This window comes from Lentinula edodes (genome assembly GCF_021015755.1).
Source record: "Lentinula edodes strain Le(Bin) 0899 ss11 chromosome Unknown C8R40scaffold_34, whole genome shotgun sequence".
Taxonomy (NCBI): Eukaryota; Fungi; Basidiomycota; class Agaricomycetes; order Agaricales; family Omphalotaceae; genus Lentinula; species Lentinula edodes.
Genome location: NW_025764340.1, coordinates 456,119 through 468,889, shown reverse-complemented (window position 1 = coordinate 468,889; position 12,771 = coordinate 456,119). Strand labels below are relative to the sequence as shown.

The 12,771-nt window shown below is 46.2% G+C and overlaps 6 protein-coding genes across 6 annotated transcripts; 3 read left to right on the top strand and 3 right to left on the bottom strand.

The window, feature by feature from the left end:
* Positions 1–588: 588 nt before the first annotated feature.
* Positions 589–1,545, top strand: C8R40DRAFT_1174125 (uncharacterized protein; the record flags this gene model as incomplete). Its single annotated transcript, XM_046232138.1, has 3 exons — positions 589–730; positions 789–835; positions 886–1,545. 3 exons carry the CDS (start codon positions 589–591, stop codon positions 1,543–1,545), a joined length of 849 nt encoding a protein of 282 aa, XP_046083161.1.
* Positions 1,546–2,297: 752 nt separating this feature from the next.
* C8R40DRAFT_1239457 (uncharacterized protein) lies at positions 2,298–3,187 on the bottom strand (the record flags this gene model as incomplete). Its single annotated transcript, XM_046233485.1, has 3 exons — positions 2,848–3,187; positions 2,415–2,804; positions 2,298–2,364 (listed from the first exon to the last, which is right to left on the bottom strand). Exons 1-3 carry the CDS (start codon positions 3,093–3,095, stop codon positions 2,298–2,300), a joined length of 705 nt encoding a protein of 234 aa, XP_046083160.1. The 5' UTR covers positions 3,096–3,187.
* A 492-nt stretch (positions 3,188–3,679) lies between these two features.
* On the bottom strand, positions 3,680–4,405 carry C8R40DRAFT_522675 (uncharacterized protein). The gene is made up of 5 exons (XM_046235330.1): positions 4,326–4,405; positions 4,224–4,258; positions 4,148–4,168; positions 3,924–4,071; positions 3,680–3,870 (listed from the first exon to the last, which is right to left on the bottom strand). Exons 1-5 carry the CDS (start codon positions 4,371–4,373, stop codon positions 3,814–3,816), a joined length of 309 nt encoding a protein of 102 aa, XP_046083159.1. The 5' UTR covers positions 4,374–4,405; the 3' UTR covers positions 3,680–3,813.
* A 108-nt stretch (positions 4,406–4,513) lies between these two features.
* Positions 4,514–6,881, bottom strand: C8R40DRAFT_1162395 (FAD binding domain-containing protein; the record flags this gene model as incomplete). The annotated part of the gene is made up of 9 exons (XM_046230237.1): positions 4,514–4,958; positions 5,003–5,119; positions 5,169–5,322; positions 5,387–6,191; positions 6,259–6,305; positions 6,370–6,412; positions 6,469–6,554; positions 6,673–6,784; positions 6,843–6,881. The coding sequence occupies 9 exons, from the start codon at positions 6,879–6,881 to the stop codon at positions 4,514–4,516; spliced, it is 1,848 nt and encodes a 615-aa protein (XP_046083158.1).
* Positions 6,882–8,603: 1,722 nt separating this feature from the next.
* On the top strand, positions 8,604–10,920 carry C8R40DRAFT_1174122 (uncharacterized protein; the record flags this gene model as incomplete). Its single annotated transcript, XM_046232137.1, has 11 exons — positions 8,604–8,642; positions 8,698–8,722; positions 8,790–8,874; positions 8,935–9,031; positions 9,095–9,137; positions 9,193–9,239; positions 9,299–9,692; positions 9,743–10,057; positions 10,136–10,289; positions 10,345–10,457; positions 10,517–10,920. 11 exons carry the CDS (start codon positions 8,604–8,606, stop codon positions 10,918–10,920), a joined length of 1,716 nt encoding a protein of 571 aa, XP_046083157.1.
* Positions 10,921–11,638: 718 nt separating this feature from the next.
* C8R40DRAFT_522858 (uncharacterized protein) lies at positions 11,639–12,763 on the top strand. Its single transcript, XM_046235331.1, has 4 exons — positions 11,639–12,005; positions 12,077–12,147; positions 12,277–12,301; positions 12,354–12,763. The coding sequence occupies exons 1-4, from the start codon at positions 11,940–11,942 to the stop codon at positions 12,639–12,641; spliced, it is 450 nt and encodes a 149-aa protein (XP_046083156.1). The 5' UTR covers positions 11,639–11,939; the 3' UTR covers positions 12,642–12,763.
* Positions 12,764–12,771: the final 8 nt, after the last annotated feature.

The following is a 12,771-nucleotide window of genomic DNA, read 5'->3' as shown; positions in this document are numbered from 1 at the left end:
ACCCTGGATAATGAGCTGCTCCTCGTATAATTTCGTGAAATGTCAAGTCTTGCTCATATCGACCCGACGTAGCAACAACAAGCACCCGCTCGACATCCCGAAACGTCGGTGCCTCACAGTTCCTTGAAATCAAACTTTCCAACGACATTCACTAATACTTTCGCTTTTTGTGGATTATTTAAGAACTTGACGGTGCATGCTCATCGTGAGGACGCAATGTGCTTGAAGAGCTGCCACATGCACAAGCAAGTAAGTCTTTTCTATCTTTCGAGGAAACTCCCTTAGTTACGAACCGTCATTTCGCGGCATCATTCTATATTCGTTCTGAACCAATTGACTTTTTTTCAAGCATATCAAAATCAACCTTGCTTATGTTGCCAAGCCGTCAGCAGGAACAGTGTGAAATTCTGGATGAAACTATAAAAACCCTCAATCATCGATGCTGTTCCGTTTCTTCCCCGTCGTCACCGCCAGCGTCCTTACTCTTTCGTTTCCTTGCACTGCGTGCGCCTTGCTTTCTTTAAATCTTCGTTCTTCTTCGGTATCTTTTCAATTCATCGTACTGTTTTCACGGAAACACAGAGCATCATGCGCAGCGCGTTCAAGACCATTTTGATTTTCTTTTCCCTCTCGAGTATCGTCACTTTTTCGGCTGCCGTCGACTGTCCCACTGCAGACAAAAATGGCTCACCGTTAGTTGCTCCTGGAACTGATGCAGGTGATGGCTTCAGTAAGGAACTCCTTCTACACAACCACTGTGATTATGACACTAAAGAGGACTCACTTAGTTACATGCACTTATCAGGCTTCTGGTGCATGTACATATTTCGGGCAGGTGAGCGCGTTATTGTCTCTAATCATGCATCCACTTACAATATTCCATAGAACGGAGAATTCTCGTCTGGACCCAGTACGTGCCCCAAAGGCTTTGCTCAAGGATCGGGAGCAACAACAAGTAGCACGGAGCAGCAGATTAGCACAACTAGTAAGCAGACTCCCGCTCCAGAGACTACAACTTCGGCTCAAGTGACGACCACAACCTCCGCTCCGCCGCCACCACCTTCGACTACAACGACCACCCCTCCTCCGCCACCACTTTCGACTTCAACCACCCCTCCTCCGCCGCCTCCTTCCACTACGTCCACTCCACCACCCCCGTCTACTACGTCCGTGACTACCTCAAAATCTGTAGTCTCTACCACTTCTACTACATCGAGCAGCACTCAAATAGCCGTAACAACTTCGTCCAGCGCCACAGCAATCTCTACAACTTCGTCGACCCAGGTGACCTCTACTGCTAGCGCATTGTCTACAACAGTGTTGTCGGCGGCAGGCAGTAGCACTTCGGGCTTTGTGACTCTTCCTTCTGCTTCGCTCTCGACTGTACCTGCTGTCAGTACTAGCACTTCGACGATAGCGGCACCTTCAACATCAACAACGTCCGCCACAACGAATAACAATTCGGCAGCATCGGTGTTGCGTCAGGGACCTGTTACTGCTGTGATTGGCATTTTGATGGTATTAGGAGCAATCAATCTTGTTTGAGAGGCATACTTGGCAAGGTGACATCGAGCGGTGGTGATGAGGTACATGAGAGGATTTCTGACGCGGCTAGAATATTGCACAAGGGTTTGGACAGGACGGACATTGGTTCATGACATACCGTGAAGGACCTTTCAGATTTCGAGTCTTACTTTCATACGTACATACCACAGGAGGGAATAGCTACGCTACCATTGGTATTTAGTACTTGGGTATTTATGTACGACGGACTGGCACACCGCTAATTTTTAATGGTTGAAGACGATATTCATCCTTGCTCCAAGATAGAGTCACTGCAGTAGCAATGACTTGGAACACCGAAAGGTTCTCTTCGATTCATCCCGATGGACAATCGTTGAAGCATTTTTGTGTCCAGACCAAACAGTTACTGAGGTCTTCTTTTATTTAGGGGAACGAGTATCTCAGTGGTAGTAAGAATATAATGAATATCCTACTCGGCTCCATAGCCATGGACCACACCCTTCCTTGGCTCAGTCACATCTGTACTTATCAGCCAGTAACATACTAGTTGTATATTGCAAATAAAGACGCAAGGTAAATAGGGTGTATCGCGAGTGGTTATAAGGCCTAAGTATCCCCAACGAGTATGCTCAGAGGCACCAGGAATGGTGGAAAGCCTCAACTAAGACATCAATGAAAGGAATGAGCCTGAGTGGCTGGGAGATGCACATAGAACCTCTAGCACAAGACAGGTGCAAAATGCTTCAATTGCACTTCTGTTCACTACGTGACTTCTAGACATGCTTGGAACACGATTTTGCATCCCCAAAGGCTTTTTGAAGCGTCCGCGTGCTTGAATACCTTGTAAAAGTTTTGAAATTTTCGCCGAAAGCTTCAAAACACTTGCAAACCGTTCACCAAAATCAATATTGAAATCCGTAGATCCACCACTCCGGGGGAGCGTGTCAGCTAATCTTCTCACATTTTCACAAGGATTGAATTTGTGGTCGTTGATGAAAGTAGAGGCGGTTGCACCCTTGGAAGGAGCCTTCTGGGGACGTTGAAAGATGTTCTTCACCCGCAAATCGGTCAACTTGTCCCGTGCCTCATTCAGCTGTGCATACTGAGAACGGGGAACGATAAAAACGGATATGGAGACGGGATCGATGAGCGAAACAGGGGCAGGAAGAGGGCCAGACTCCCAAACGCCAATATCCGGTCTTGTATTCGACAGGCGGGCATTCTGCGACACGATCCCAGAGAGTCTCGGAAGGGGCATACATAATCGGAGTTTCAGAGACCTAGGCAGAGAATTGAGTTTATAAAAAGTTGTTTGTGAGCCACGCACTAGAAGAACCCATTTGCGGTCGCTGTTTTCGAATGGGAGCTATGAAGGAAATGAAATTATCTCCTGGACCTCCAAAGTCGAACGTCGGATCATCAGGGTCTTCCACTAGGTTATCGTCTTCGATATGCGCGAACATATAGTTGAGCTCTTTGCCGGCGGCAGGTGTGGCGGTCATGGTGGTGAGAGGTTGAGAATGGGGCCAGGTAGTCACGCGACTCGGGAAAGGAAAACCTGTATCTAACATCGGTACAGTGACAAAAGTATTATCCTCATCCCTCGACGAACTTCTCAGTGGCAGAGATACCTCTACATTCTCATACTCTCCGAATGCCCCCCCCCCCCCCCTGGTTGTCCAGAGTGTTGTTCATTGTCCTTCTGTTTTGCCCGGGAAGATTTAATCAAGTTCAGAGTGTGGTGATTGAGAGAAATCAAGAACTGCTGTCCCCTATCCTTACCTGTGCCATCAGCCCGTCCTTCACCGTCGGTTTTCCCCTTATTTCCTTTCCTACGTCTTGTTACCCATCCCATACCATTGCGTTTTTCGTACTCTGAGTATACTCTGTTTGCAAAAGGCAACTTATGCCCATGGCTAAATTCAGTGTTTGATCAACAAGCTCCTTATCCTCGGGAGGACATTTGAAGTAATGGCGGTCAAAGTCAGGTTGACTAGTAAGAAAGGCCAGTCTGACGAGCATCGAATTTCAGGCTAAAGTTTTAGGTCTACTTTCACCGACCCTTGCAACCAGGCTAACTCTCAACTGATTGGACTAGCCGACTTGTGTACCACAGGAGGGGTTAGCTACACTATGTACCATCAATATTTAGTACTTAGTATTTATGCACGACGCACTGGCAAACCGATATTCCAAGACCCTAAGTTCTGACTTGCGACACCGAAAGGTTCTCTGTCTTTGATAATTTCCTCTAGATGGACTAGCGTTCAAGCAGTTTCGCGCCCAAAACTAAAGAGCTAATTGTCCCATTAATCCTTCCCTGCCAGTTTCCTTCCAGCCCAATGCCTGAACTCTCCAACCGCATTAGATACATGCTTGTCAGCCTGTCCAACCCCTACAAAAGCTTTTTCTAGTTGCTCGTTCCAGCCAGCTTGTATAAGCGATATGAACGGACTATGCTCGATGCGGGAAGCTGCAGGTGATGGGTATGTCGATATCCACGCGGGAGTCGGGGAATGAAGGAGGAGAGTCGATTGGATGTGAAGGCTGTGGATAATTTCAAGGAAAAATATTCCAGTGAAACTGAGTGTGAGCACAGCTACACAAAGAAAATGCAGCTCACTCTGTGGATAATTGCTTCGTTCTTTTCCGGAGAGGATGTCAGGAACTATGAATTGGATATGCTTTTTCGAACTCACCTCGCTTGAATGAGGTTCGAAAACCCATAATATATCTTCAACAGAGTTCAAAGTTCAGCATAAAAGCCCACGATATCGAGCAAAGAAACTTGGAGAGCTCACCCCTCCAGCGACCAGCGCGCCCGAGACTGGACCTAGCAGAAATGACATGATTACTTGTATCTCGTGGGAATCTTCCCGCACTGATACAGTATTAGCATACTCAGTTAAGCGACCATAGAAGCACTTTACATCGCTACGAGTATAAGGTCTATCACAGTTTAGCAAAGACTATATATTCTCCAGCAGTTTCATCGGACCAATGCAACTTTCACCAACCCTAAACGACCTTTTTCCAGCCTGATCGCACATCCTAGCAGCTCTTCCGCCTCTAGGTTATTAATCGCGTATTCGGGATGTACAAGGCGACGAGCATTGATTTTGTCCAGCACCATTCTCGGCTTGGACTCTGAATACGTATTTGCCTCTGTTTCTTTGCATCCCGTGGATCTTGCTGAGCATTCGGTCGGTGTCACCTTCAGTACGTCTTCAAATGACTTTGGGTCTACCAATGGCTTCGCAACGTCCATTAACTCCCTATATCTCCCTAAGCCCGCCAATCGACCTTCTACTGCCTTATGCTCCTCCGGGCTGGTCGGGTTGAAGAGATTGATACAGAAATCGAGCGATCGTTGGAGTTCGGATTCAGACAAACGGGAACCCATATCTGATGCTCCCTGGATGACTAAGAAACACCTTCAGATAAATCACCGCTGGTAAAACTTGACACGAAAGGGCACTTGCCAGGTCTCAAATAAGTGAAAGCCCTATCAAAATTGTCCTCATCGACGTCTGATAGAACGTCAATGCTCTGTGCACGCATCTGTTTGTAGGCGCTCAGTACAACGACTTGGAATCTTATCCGATAATCAGCTAGCAGTTTATAGGAATTATAAGTAAACGTACCGCGTATAACTCACTGCCACCCTCTTCGTATGCCACATTGCCGCCTCAACCTCGGTACAATTTCTTCGACGAGAAGCACAGATCGTCGCGGCAGCGGAAAGTGCACCGGTGAAAGCAAGATGGATACCAGACGAAAAGAATGGGTCGATGAAAGCTAAAAAAAGGTAGGGAAGATCGTTAGGAATCAAGTCGAACGCTGTGGTGTTCTGAAAGGTCACCTCCCGCATCTCCTACAATCCGGAATCCATTTCCCGCATAACTCGGAGCGGAATAACTAAAGTCGCTGGCGCTGCGGACACTTCCGGGTTCCAGCTTCGCCTGCTGGTGTAAAATCTCTTCCTCGATAGGAATTTGTATTTCGTGTTCCGAATCTGACCCATTATGCACGACGTCCTTCCCGCAAAGCAAACGTGCCACTCCCGGAGCCAAGCGCAGGTTCGCTAAATAACGGCCGACGAGAGAACATTCGTATTGAGCGTCGGAAGACGAAGGACGTGATTTGTTATATTGTTCTTGGTTCATGACAATTCCCACAGAGGTCTTGTCGTTGTGTAGGGGGATGAACCATGCCCAGCCAGATTCGTCTGTCAGAGCTTCGAACCATGGTGCCCCTTCTCTCGAAGTGCCTTTACCGTACATGCCGACCCTAGGCTTGTGGTCTTCTTTATCGTGCTCGTTATCAGGTTCTTCATCGGAACGATTGTGCCAATAACCCCAAACGGCGATATTTTTCAACGATGCGTTGAAATGTCGATTCTTGAGATATCTAGTAGATAGCAAGCCAGCGCGACCAGAAGCATCGATCAGGTGCGTAAATGTGGTGGATCCATGAACAGCCTTGGTAGTGCCGTTCTGAGAAGCATTAGGAGATTGAGCGGTACAGGTACGCGTCCAGGAGACCGAGACAGGCTTTTCGGGGTCTATTGGGTCGAACGCAATATTAGTGACCTTGGTCTCTTCATAAACCTTGGCTCCACACTCCCGCGCATGATTGAGTAGTAAATGGTCGAACTCAGAGCGTATCTACATTAGAGTATAGTCCGTAGGTCAGTTCTATGAAGCATATACTGTATGCTCGAACGATCCTCACCACGTTCCATGCGTTATTATCAGCGCCCAATGCAACAAAATCGGTGTCTGTGGGTATATGCCATGTAGATTATCATGAAAGACAAAGAAACGTTGAAAATGCGACACATACAGCCTTCTCTCTTGAATTGGTTGAACTTGATAGCAGAACCGGGCTAGAAGTATACGGTCAGTCTACGCGTATACAAAGCATTGTCGTGCTACTACACACCTTTTTCGTGAACCCGTGTTGAACTATCTTTTCCTCCGCGCCAATAAATCGAAGGTATGGCCGGACGGATGGTATGAGGCTTTCGCCTATCGCACCAAATACGATTACGATTTGGAATCAAGCTTTGAAAATAGAGTAACCTGCCTATATGATACCTGGACTCAGAAAAGTTAGTCATTTTATGGACCAGAACCATAGTTACACACCTAGGAAACTTCGTCGACTCCAAGACTGCGACATCGATTCCTTCGCGGCTAAGAACGGACGCTGCATAACTTCCTGCTGGGCCCCCACCGATAATGAGAACTTCGACGTGCTTCAAGTTTGACGAAGATTACAACAGGTGAACTGGAAAAGCCAATGCAAGCACTCACTTTGGTAGGTACAGCCAGGTCTTGACGGGTTTCATACATTGTATGGTGCTTGAGGGGAAAAGGAAGTAGACGGCGTCTCACATTGCACCGATCGCGAACTGATTTATAATGTTGTAGACGTTGTTTTTTCAAGCCTTCCAACTTCTGGTCTTGGCCCTTCTTCAACTCATCCACTTGACAAAGACGCGGAAAATCAAAGATTCGATTACGTATGACGAATCGGGACCGGAGGAAGGGAAGGATGAAGAAGAGTAATAGTTTATCATGAGTACAGAAAGTCAACACAGTACGGGGACCAAAGTTTGGACGCGGAATTTGAGAAAACACTGAGAAAACACGCGTTTGCGAAGCTTGTAAAGTTGGCTGGTAGACTACACGGAGAAGACGTCAATAAACACGCTTTTTACAGTTACAAAAAACTCACCCAGTATTCTCAGCCTCTTTTTTTCTCTTGCCCTCGATGGAATAATTGGAATGTGTACTGTCAAAATGACATCTGCACGTGACGATATATAGCTGAATGGATGATCGTCGACGTCCATTAACGTCTTATGCATATGACTTGTGCTCAAACTTTACGCTAGCAAATCGCCCACACTAAGCGAGGCAAGGTACTTACACTTGAGGAACGTTTTGTGTACGCTTGGCTTCTATTCTTTGCCTAATCATTTCCTAACTTAGATCCCGACAGGGTCTTACTTGACCAGACTTGACCTAACTCGCATCAAGCTTAATCATATTCCGAATTCCAGTCTAGTCTGTCCCCTGGCGCTTGATTCGATAGTTCTCAACGAAAAAATTTAGCTGATGGAAATCTTTCTGGAATGCTACGCCAACCATTTGCTCAAGCTTCATGATTTCCGCTCAGCGTTAGACCTCATCGCTGAACATCATTAGGCGCTTCACATCTCTCTTCAAACCGGCATTTTCAACATATAATCGACCCCTGCGTTTCCATTCATTCACTCAACAATAATTAGACAGAATATGTACTTCATTCTCATTTCACTGTTCGATCTGGACTAGCTCTGATGAGGAACATCGTCCATTCCATCGATTTTTTGCTGTATGTATCGCACTAAATCAAGATACATACTTATGACCTGTTCGTTCTTTTTCTTCATTTCTTTTCCGTGGCGCTAACACTGCTTTCAAGCTAGTACGTTGTAGGACTAATTTTACATTGAAACGCAGGCAGGAAGCTAATTCAGCCCTATTTAGACCCAGCTTCGAGGCAACAACTCTCCAAATTGGCTTCTCCATAACGCCTTGGTCTGATCCGGGTCTGATTATGAAGCGTATATCTCCGTATGTAGTTCAATACCTCGCCTGTCCATCGCTGATCCCACTGCGGTCTAGTTGCTCTAGTCATAGTTAGTTATGCGCATTTGGTGCATTTCAAGGACACCACGAGCGCCCCACCGCTCGGATCTTATATCATATCTGTTCAGAATGGTGGAAGAAAAATGCAGATGCTCGTCATGGAAATGCCAAGTCGTGTGGTCCCGTACCTGCAGAAACAAACTTAACCATAAGTTGGTATATTACTATATGGTACGTATGTGTCCAAGTTCTGTGTCCCTCGGCTTCGAGAGTAAAATCCGGCAGCCTCATTTCAGCAGAAGTTTTCTGATTTTCCTATAAGTAGCTCATAAAAAATTGAGTACTGCAGAGGATTTTCGCTTCAGCCTTATCGAATATTCTTCTTCGGCTTCTACCATTGTTCATTGTCTATCGCCAATTGATTGATTCGCCCCTTCAATGACCATCGAAACCTTGTCATTGGTCTTACCGCCTTCGGTGAGTCTTCTATTTGCTCTTAAGCTCACTACTTAACACAATTTCTTTCGACCAGGAGGTGGATGTCCTTATTGTAGGAGGTTGGTCTCGCGCTCGTCCCATCTATCCGGAACGCGATGAATGTTAAATATATTTTGTTCATGGCAGGTGGACCCTCTGGAAGCTATGCTGCTTCTGTGCTCGCCCGCGAGGGAATTTCTGTAGTTGTCCTCGAAGCTGCTAAATTTCCCAGGTACGCATTTTTACCTCAAGGTCTACCGTACAATACTTGCCAAACTTACCATACACATAGATATCATATCGGGGAGTCCCTACTTCCCTCTGTACGAGGCTATTTGCGTTTCATTGGAGCGGAGGAGAAAGTCGCAAAATACGGCTTCACTCGCAAAGTAAGATCCCTCGAATATTCTACTTCTGTGGCCCGGTCTTCGGTTCACACTATGTCGTTCTAGCCTGGCGGAGCTATCAGGTTTAATCACAACAAGCAGGAAGCATGTTAGCATATTCCCTTTGAATTCTTTGTGGCATTCACTTATGATAGGACCCACAGACACTGATTTCGTCTCCATTGGACAAGAGAATAGTTCATGGAATGTGGTAAGGGTTCTACAATTATGTATGTTTTTATTCTATGAACTCATTCTTTTGTTTTCTAGGTACGCTCCGAGTTCGACGACCTTCTCTTAAACCATGCTCGGTCCTGTGGAGCTTCTGTCTTCGAACAGACCAAGGCCACCGCTGTGAACTTTGAATATGTCAACGATTTCGAAATCAAGAAGCCTACGTCTGTTTCTTGGGCTTTGACACCGCCCGGGAAAGGACAAGCTTCGTGTAAAGAAACCTCGAATACAGCCATTCGAGGCACTACTAGCTTCAAGTATCTTATAGACACTTCAGGTCGAGCAGGCTTAATGTCAACCAAGTATCTTAACAATCGACATTTCAACCAGGCGTTGAAGAACATTGCCATCTGGGGCTATTGGGAAAATGTGGGAAGCTACGGTGTCGGGACACCGCGAGAAGGCGCTCCCTATTTCGAGGCATTACTGGGTAAGTGGCTCGAATGGAATGAATTCGTTGTTTGAAATGTATATGTCTAGATGAATCTGGTTGGGCTTGGTTTATCCCTATCAATAACGGGACTACCTCGGTTGGATTTTGCAGGAATCAAAAAATGCACAACGATGACACGGAATTTAATCAGCCTGCTCCTTCGGGTCTTTCTCTTCCCCATATCGCTCGCTCCACAACTGCGACGCGATACATGACCATGCTCAGCTTAGCTCCCGGAATAATCAAACTGATAACTGCACAGGGTTCTTTCGTTGAGGGTAGTGTGAAGAGCGCGAGTGATTACAGTTATTCTGCCCCTTTATATGGCGGACCAGGATTTAGAATCGCTGGTGATGCAGGAGGTCGGTCTCGATCTTGAGATTCACAACACAAAGCATTAACTCTTCATAATTCTGCGATCTGTCGATGTTGTGTTTTAGCTTTCATAGACCCTTTCTTTTCAAGCGGCGTTCATTTGGCGTTAACCTCTGCACTGTCTGCTGCTGCTAGTGTGAGTGCGTCGATTAAAGGTGATTGCACCGAAGAAGACGCAGCGAAGTGGCATACGGCCCGATTTGCAACAAGTTATACAAGGTTTGCTCTGCCAGCCATCTGATACTAGCAGACCATTGATTGCACGTCTCAATAGGTTTCAGCTTGTAGTCCTGAGCGCGTACAAGCAGCTTAGAGCTCAGAATTTGAATATTTTATCCGATATTGGTGAAGACAATTACGACCGTGCCTTTGCCTTTTTGCGTCCTGGTAAGTAGAATATGATTATCGAATTCGCGCCCGGCTTAATTTCATCATTACTATAAAAGTTATTCAAGGCAATGCGGAAATGGGTGTACGGTTGTACGAACGCGAACTGCAGGAATCACTTGATTTTTGCGTGAAGCTGTTCAGTGACACTGCACCTGAATCCCACATCGAGCTCGTCTCCAACTCAAACATCGCACAAGAACTACTCGATCTCACTGCACCGGTTGTTCGTCCGCAAGATTTGGAAAGAGCTCTCTCTGTCGCCTCTCCATTAAAAGATACAGATGACTTGGAAACCCGTCGGACCCAAGAAGCAACGAAAATGGTGCTCGAAAAGATCAATGCTCGAAAGGTATTGAACCCGGAATACACTTTGAACGGGTTCGAAGCGGAGGCCCTAAACGGATTTACAATCCGCTTGCAACGAGGAAAATTGGGCCTTAAAAAGGCATTGGATATATAGAGCGATACAAATAATTCACTTTTTATGACTTTAAGATCTCCCTCCTTCATGTATGCCATTATTGTACAAACAAGTCCCTGGAGTGCACTGTATAAGACTGGTGTAGTGCAGATCCTAGTTCATTCAGTACCACATGTCTCTGATGCGCTGATCACTGCGATTATCTTAGTTCGAAGAAGATGGTGAAGATGAACGAATATCAAATGAAGATCATCTCTGAGGTTTTCACCTTGCTTGCAAGGTCTCTCAAGGTCTATTCTAGTACCCCAGCATTGGACCAGTTTTTGATGTGCAGGCACACTTTGAATTTCAGCTCATCATCCTTCACCTACATAGCATATGAACTCTAAAGGCCCTGTGCCCACTCGCCACACGCCCTATGCGCGCGCGTTTTGAATCTATGATGTACCGAGCAAGGTATGGTCCACCAGTGGAGCCTAGTTTCCATAATCACACTTTACTTTGTTCGTGGTATGGTATCAGCAAGACCTCGGATGCACAACTTGAGGCATAATTGTTGTTTTAGCCTTTGGTTCAGATTCTGCATAGAACTGCAGAGAAGTACCTTCTCTTCTCTTGATAGACCGGAAACCGCCCCTCTATGAGGGCGAACTTTAATCAAATTTTTTGATTATTTTCTTAGAGGGCTTGGTCACCAAGCCAATCTCTTTACAGTCTAAAAGCATCACCACTACCCAATGTGCTTGAAGTTACTTAATATTTCCGGCTATCCTATCATGCATTTTACATATGGAAGACAACACTGTCGGAGGAGCGCTTTATACATTCCTGTTTGTCATTGGCGTTGCACGATGTGGCTGTTCCAGGCTGTTCCCTGCTGTTCCCTGCTGTTCTCTTGTGGAAGCCTGCCTCGCGTAACAACATATATCGACATTTATAAAGAAGGGAATCGAGCTTGAACAGCTCCACAACAGTCCACAACTTGCTGGTCAAGTTCCTTCTCTGTCTTTTCTGATTCCGCTTGTTTGCAAAACGCAATATCTGACTTTGCCGTTACTATGCATTTCAATAAATTAGTTGTTTATCTGTTCCTTGGGAGTGTCTCGAGTGCGGTAAGCGCACCGGTAAGCGATATGCCTGTTGGTTGACGCATTAACTATTCAATGCGAGCTCAACTTCTTCCTACATAGGTCAGCCGCGATGTGTCGACCAAAACTCCCTCTTCCAAGTCAACAAGAGGCATCAGCGAGAGGTCAAATGCACAAGGTGCCATTAGCACGGCAAGTAACCCACTGCTTCCAAAACAATATATGTCATTGAACGCATACTACTCGGTCGGTATATCTAGGTCGAGAGCAGTTCTCAACTTGGAACAGAACTCACTGGCACTCTTAGCTCCTCTACTCAAGTGGTCGTACCGGTGAGTCTTTCAACTCGTACAGACTACAATGGTATTGTCTAAACGTGTATAGGTTGAGAGTCTTGCGGCAACGGAGGCTCTGGATGATGGTTGGGTACTGGTGCCTCGTCCGACTCCGGGACAAGATCCAGCACCAACAACGTCGGAGCCAGAGCACCACGAACCACATCCCGCGGATCCAACGACACTTCCCGAGCCACAATACTCCTCTGCACCGGGGGAAATATCCTTGGGGAAAAGACCCAAGCTGATCACGGTCAATTCAGTTCTGATTCATATTCTTTCATATTTGTGGAGAGGTTCATTCAACACACAAGGCATATATGACCACACGGCGTGAACCCATCCTTGTGATGATTCATAACTTCAGAGCTGATGGAGTGAAGGTCATGTGTTGGGTGAAACCATATGTATATGGATGCATAGGGATCTGGCAAGAGCGGGAACACGAGAATTACTGATCCATCCGC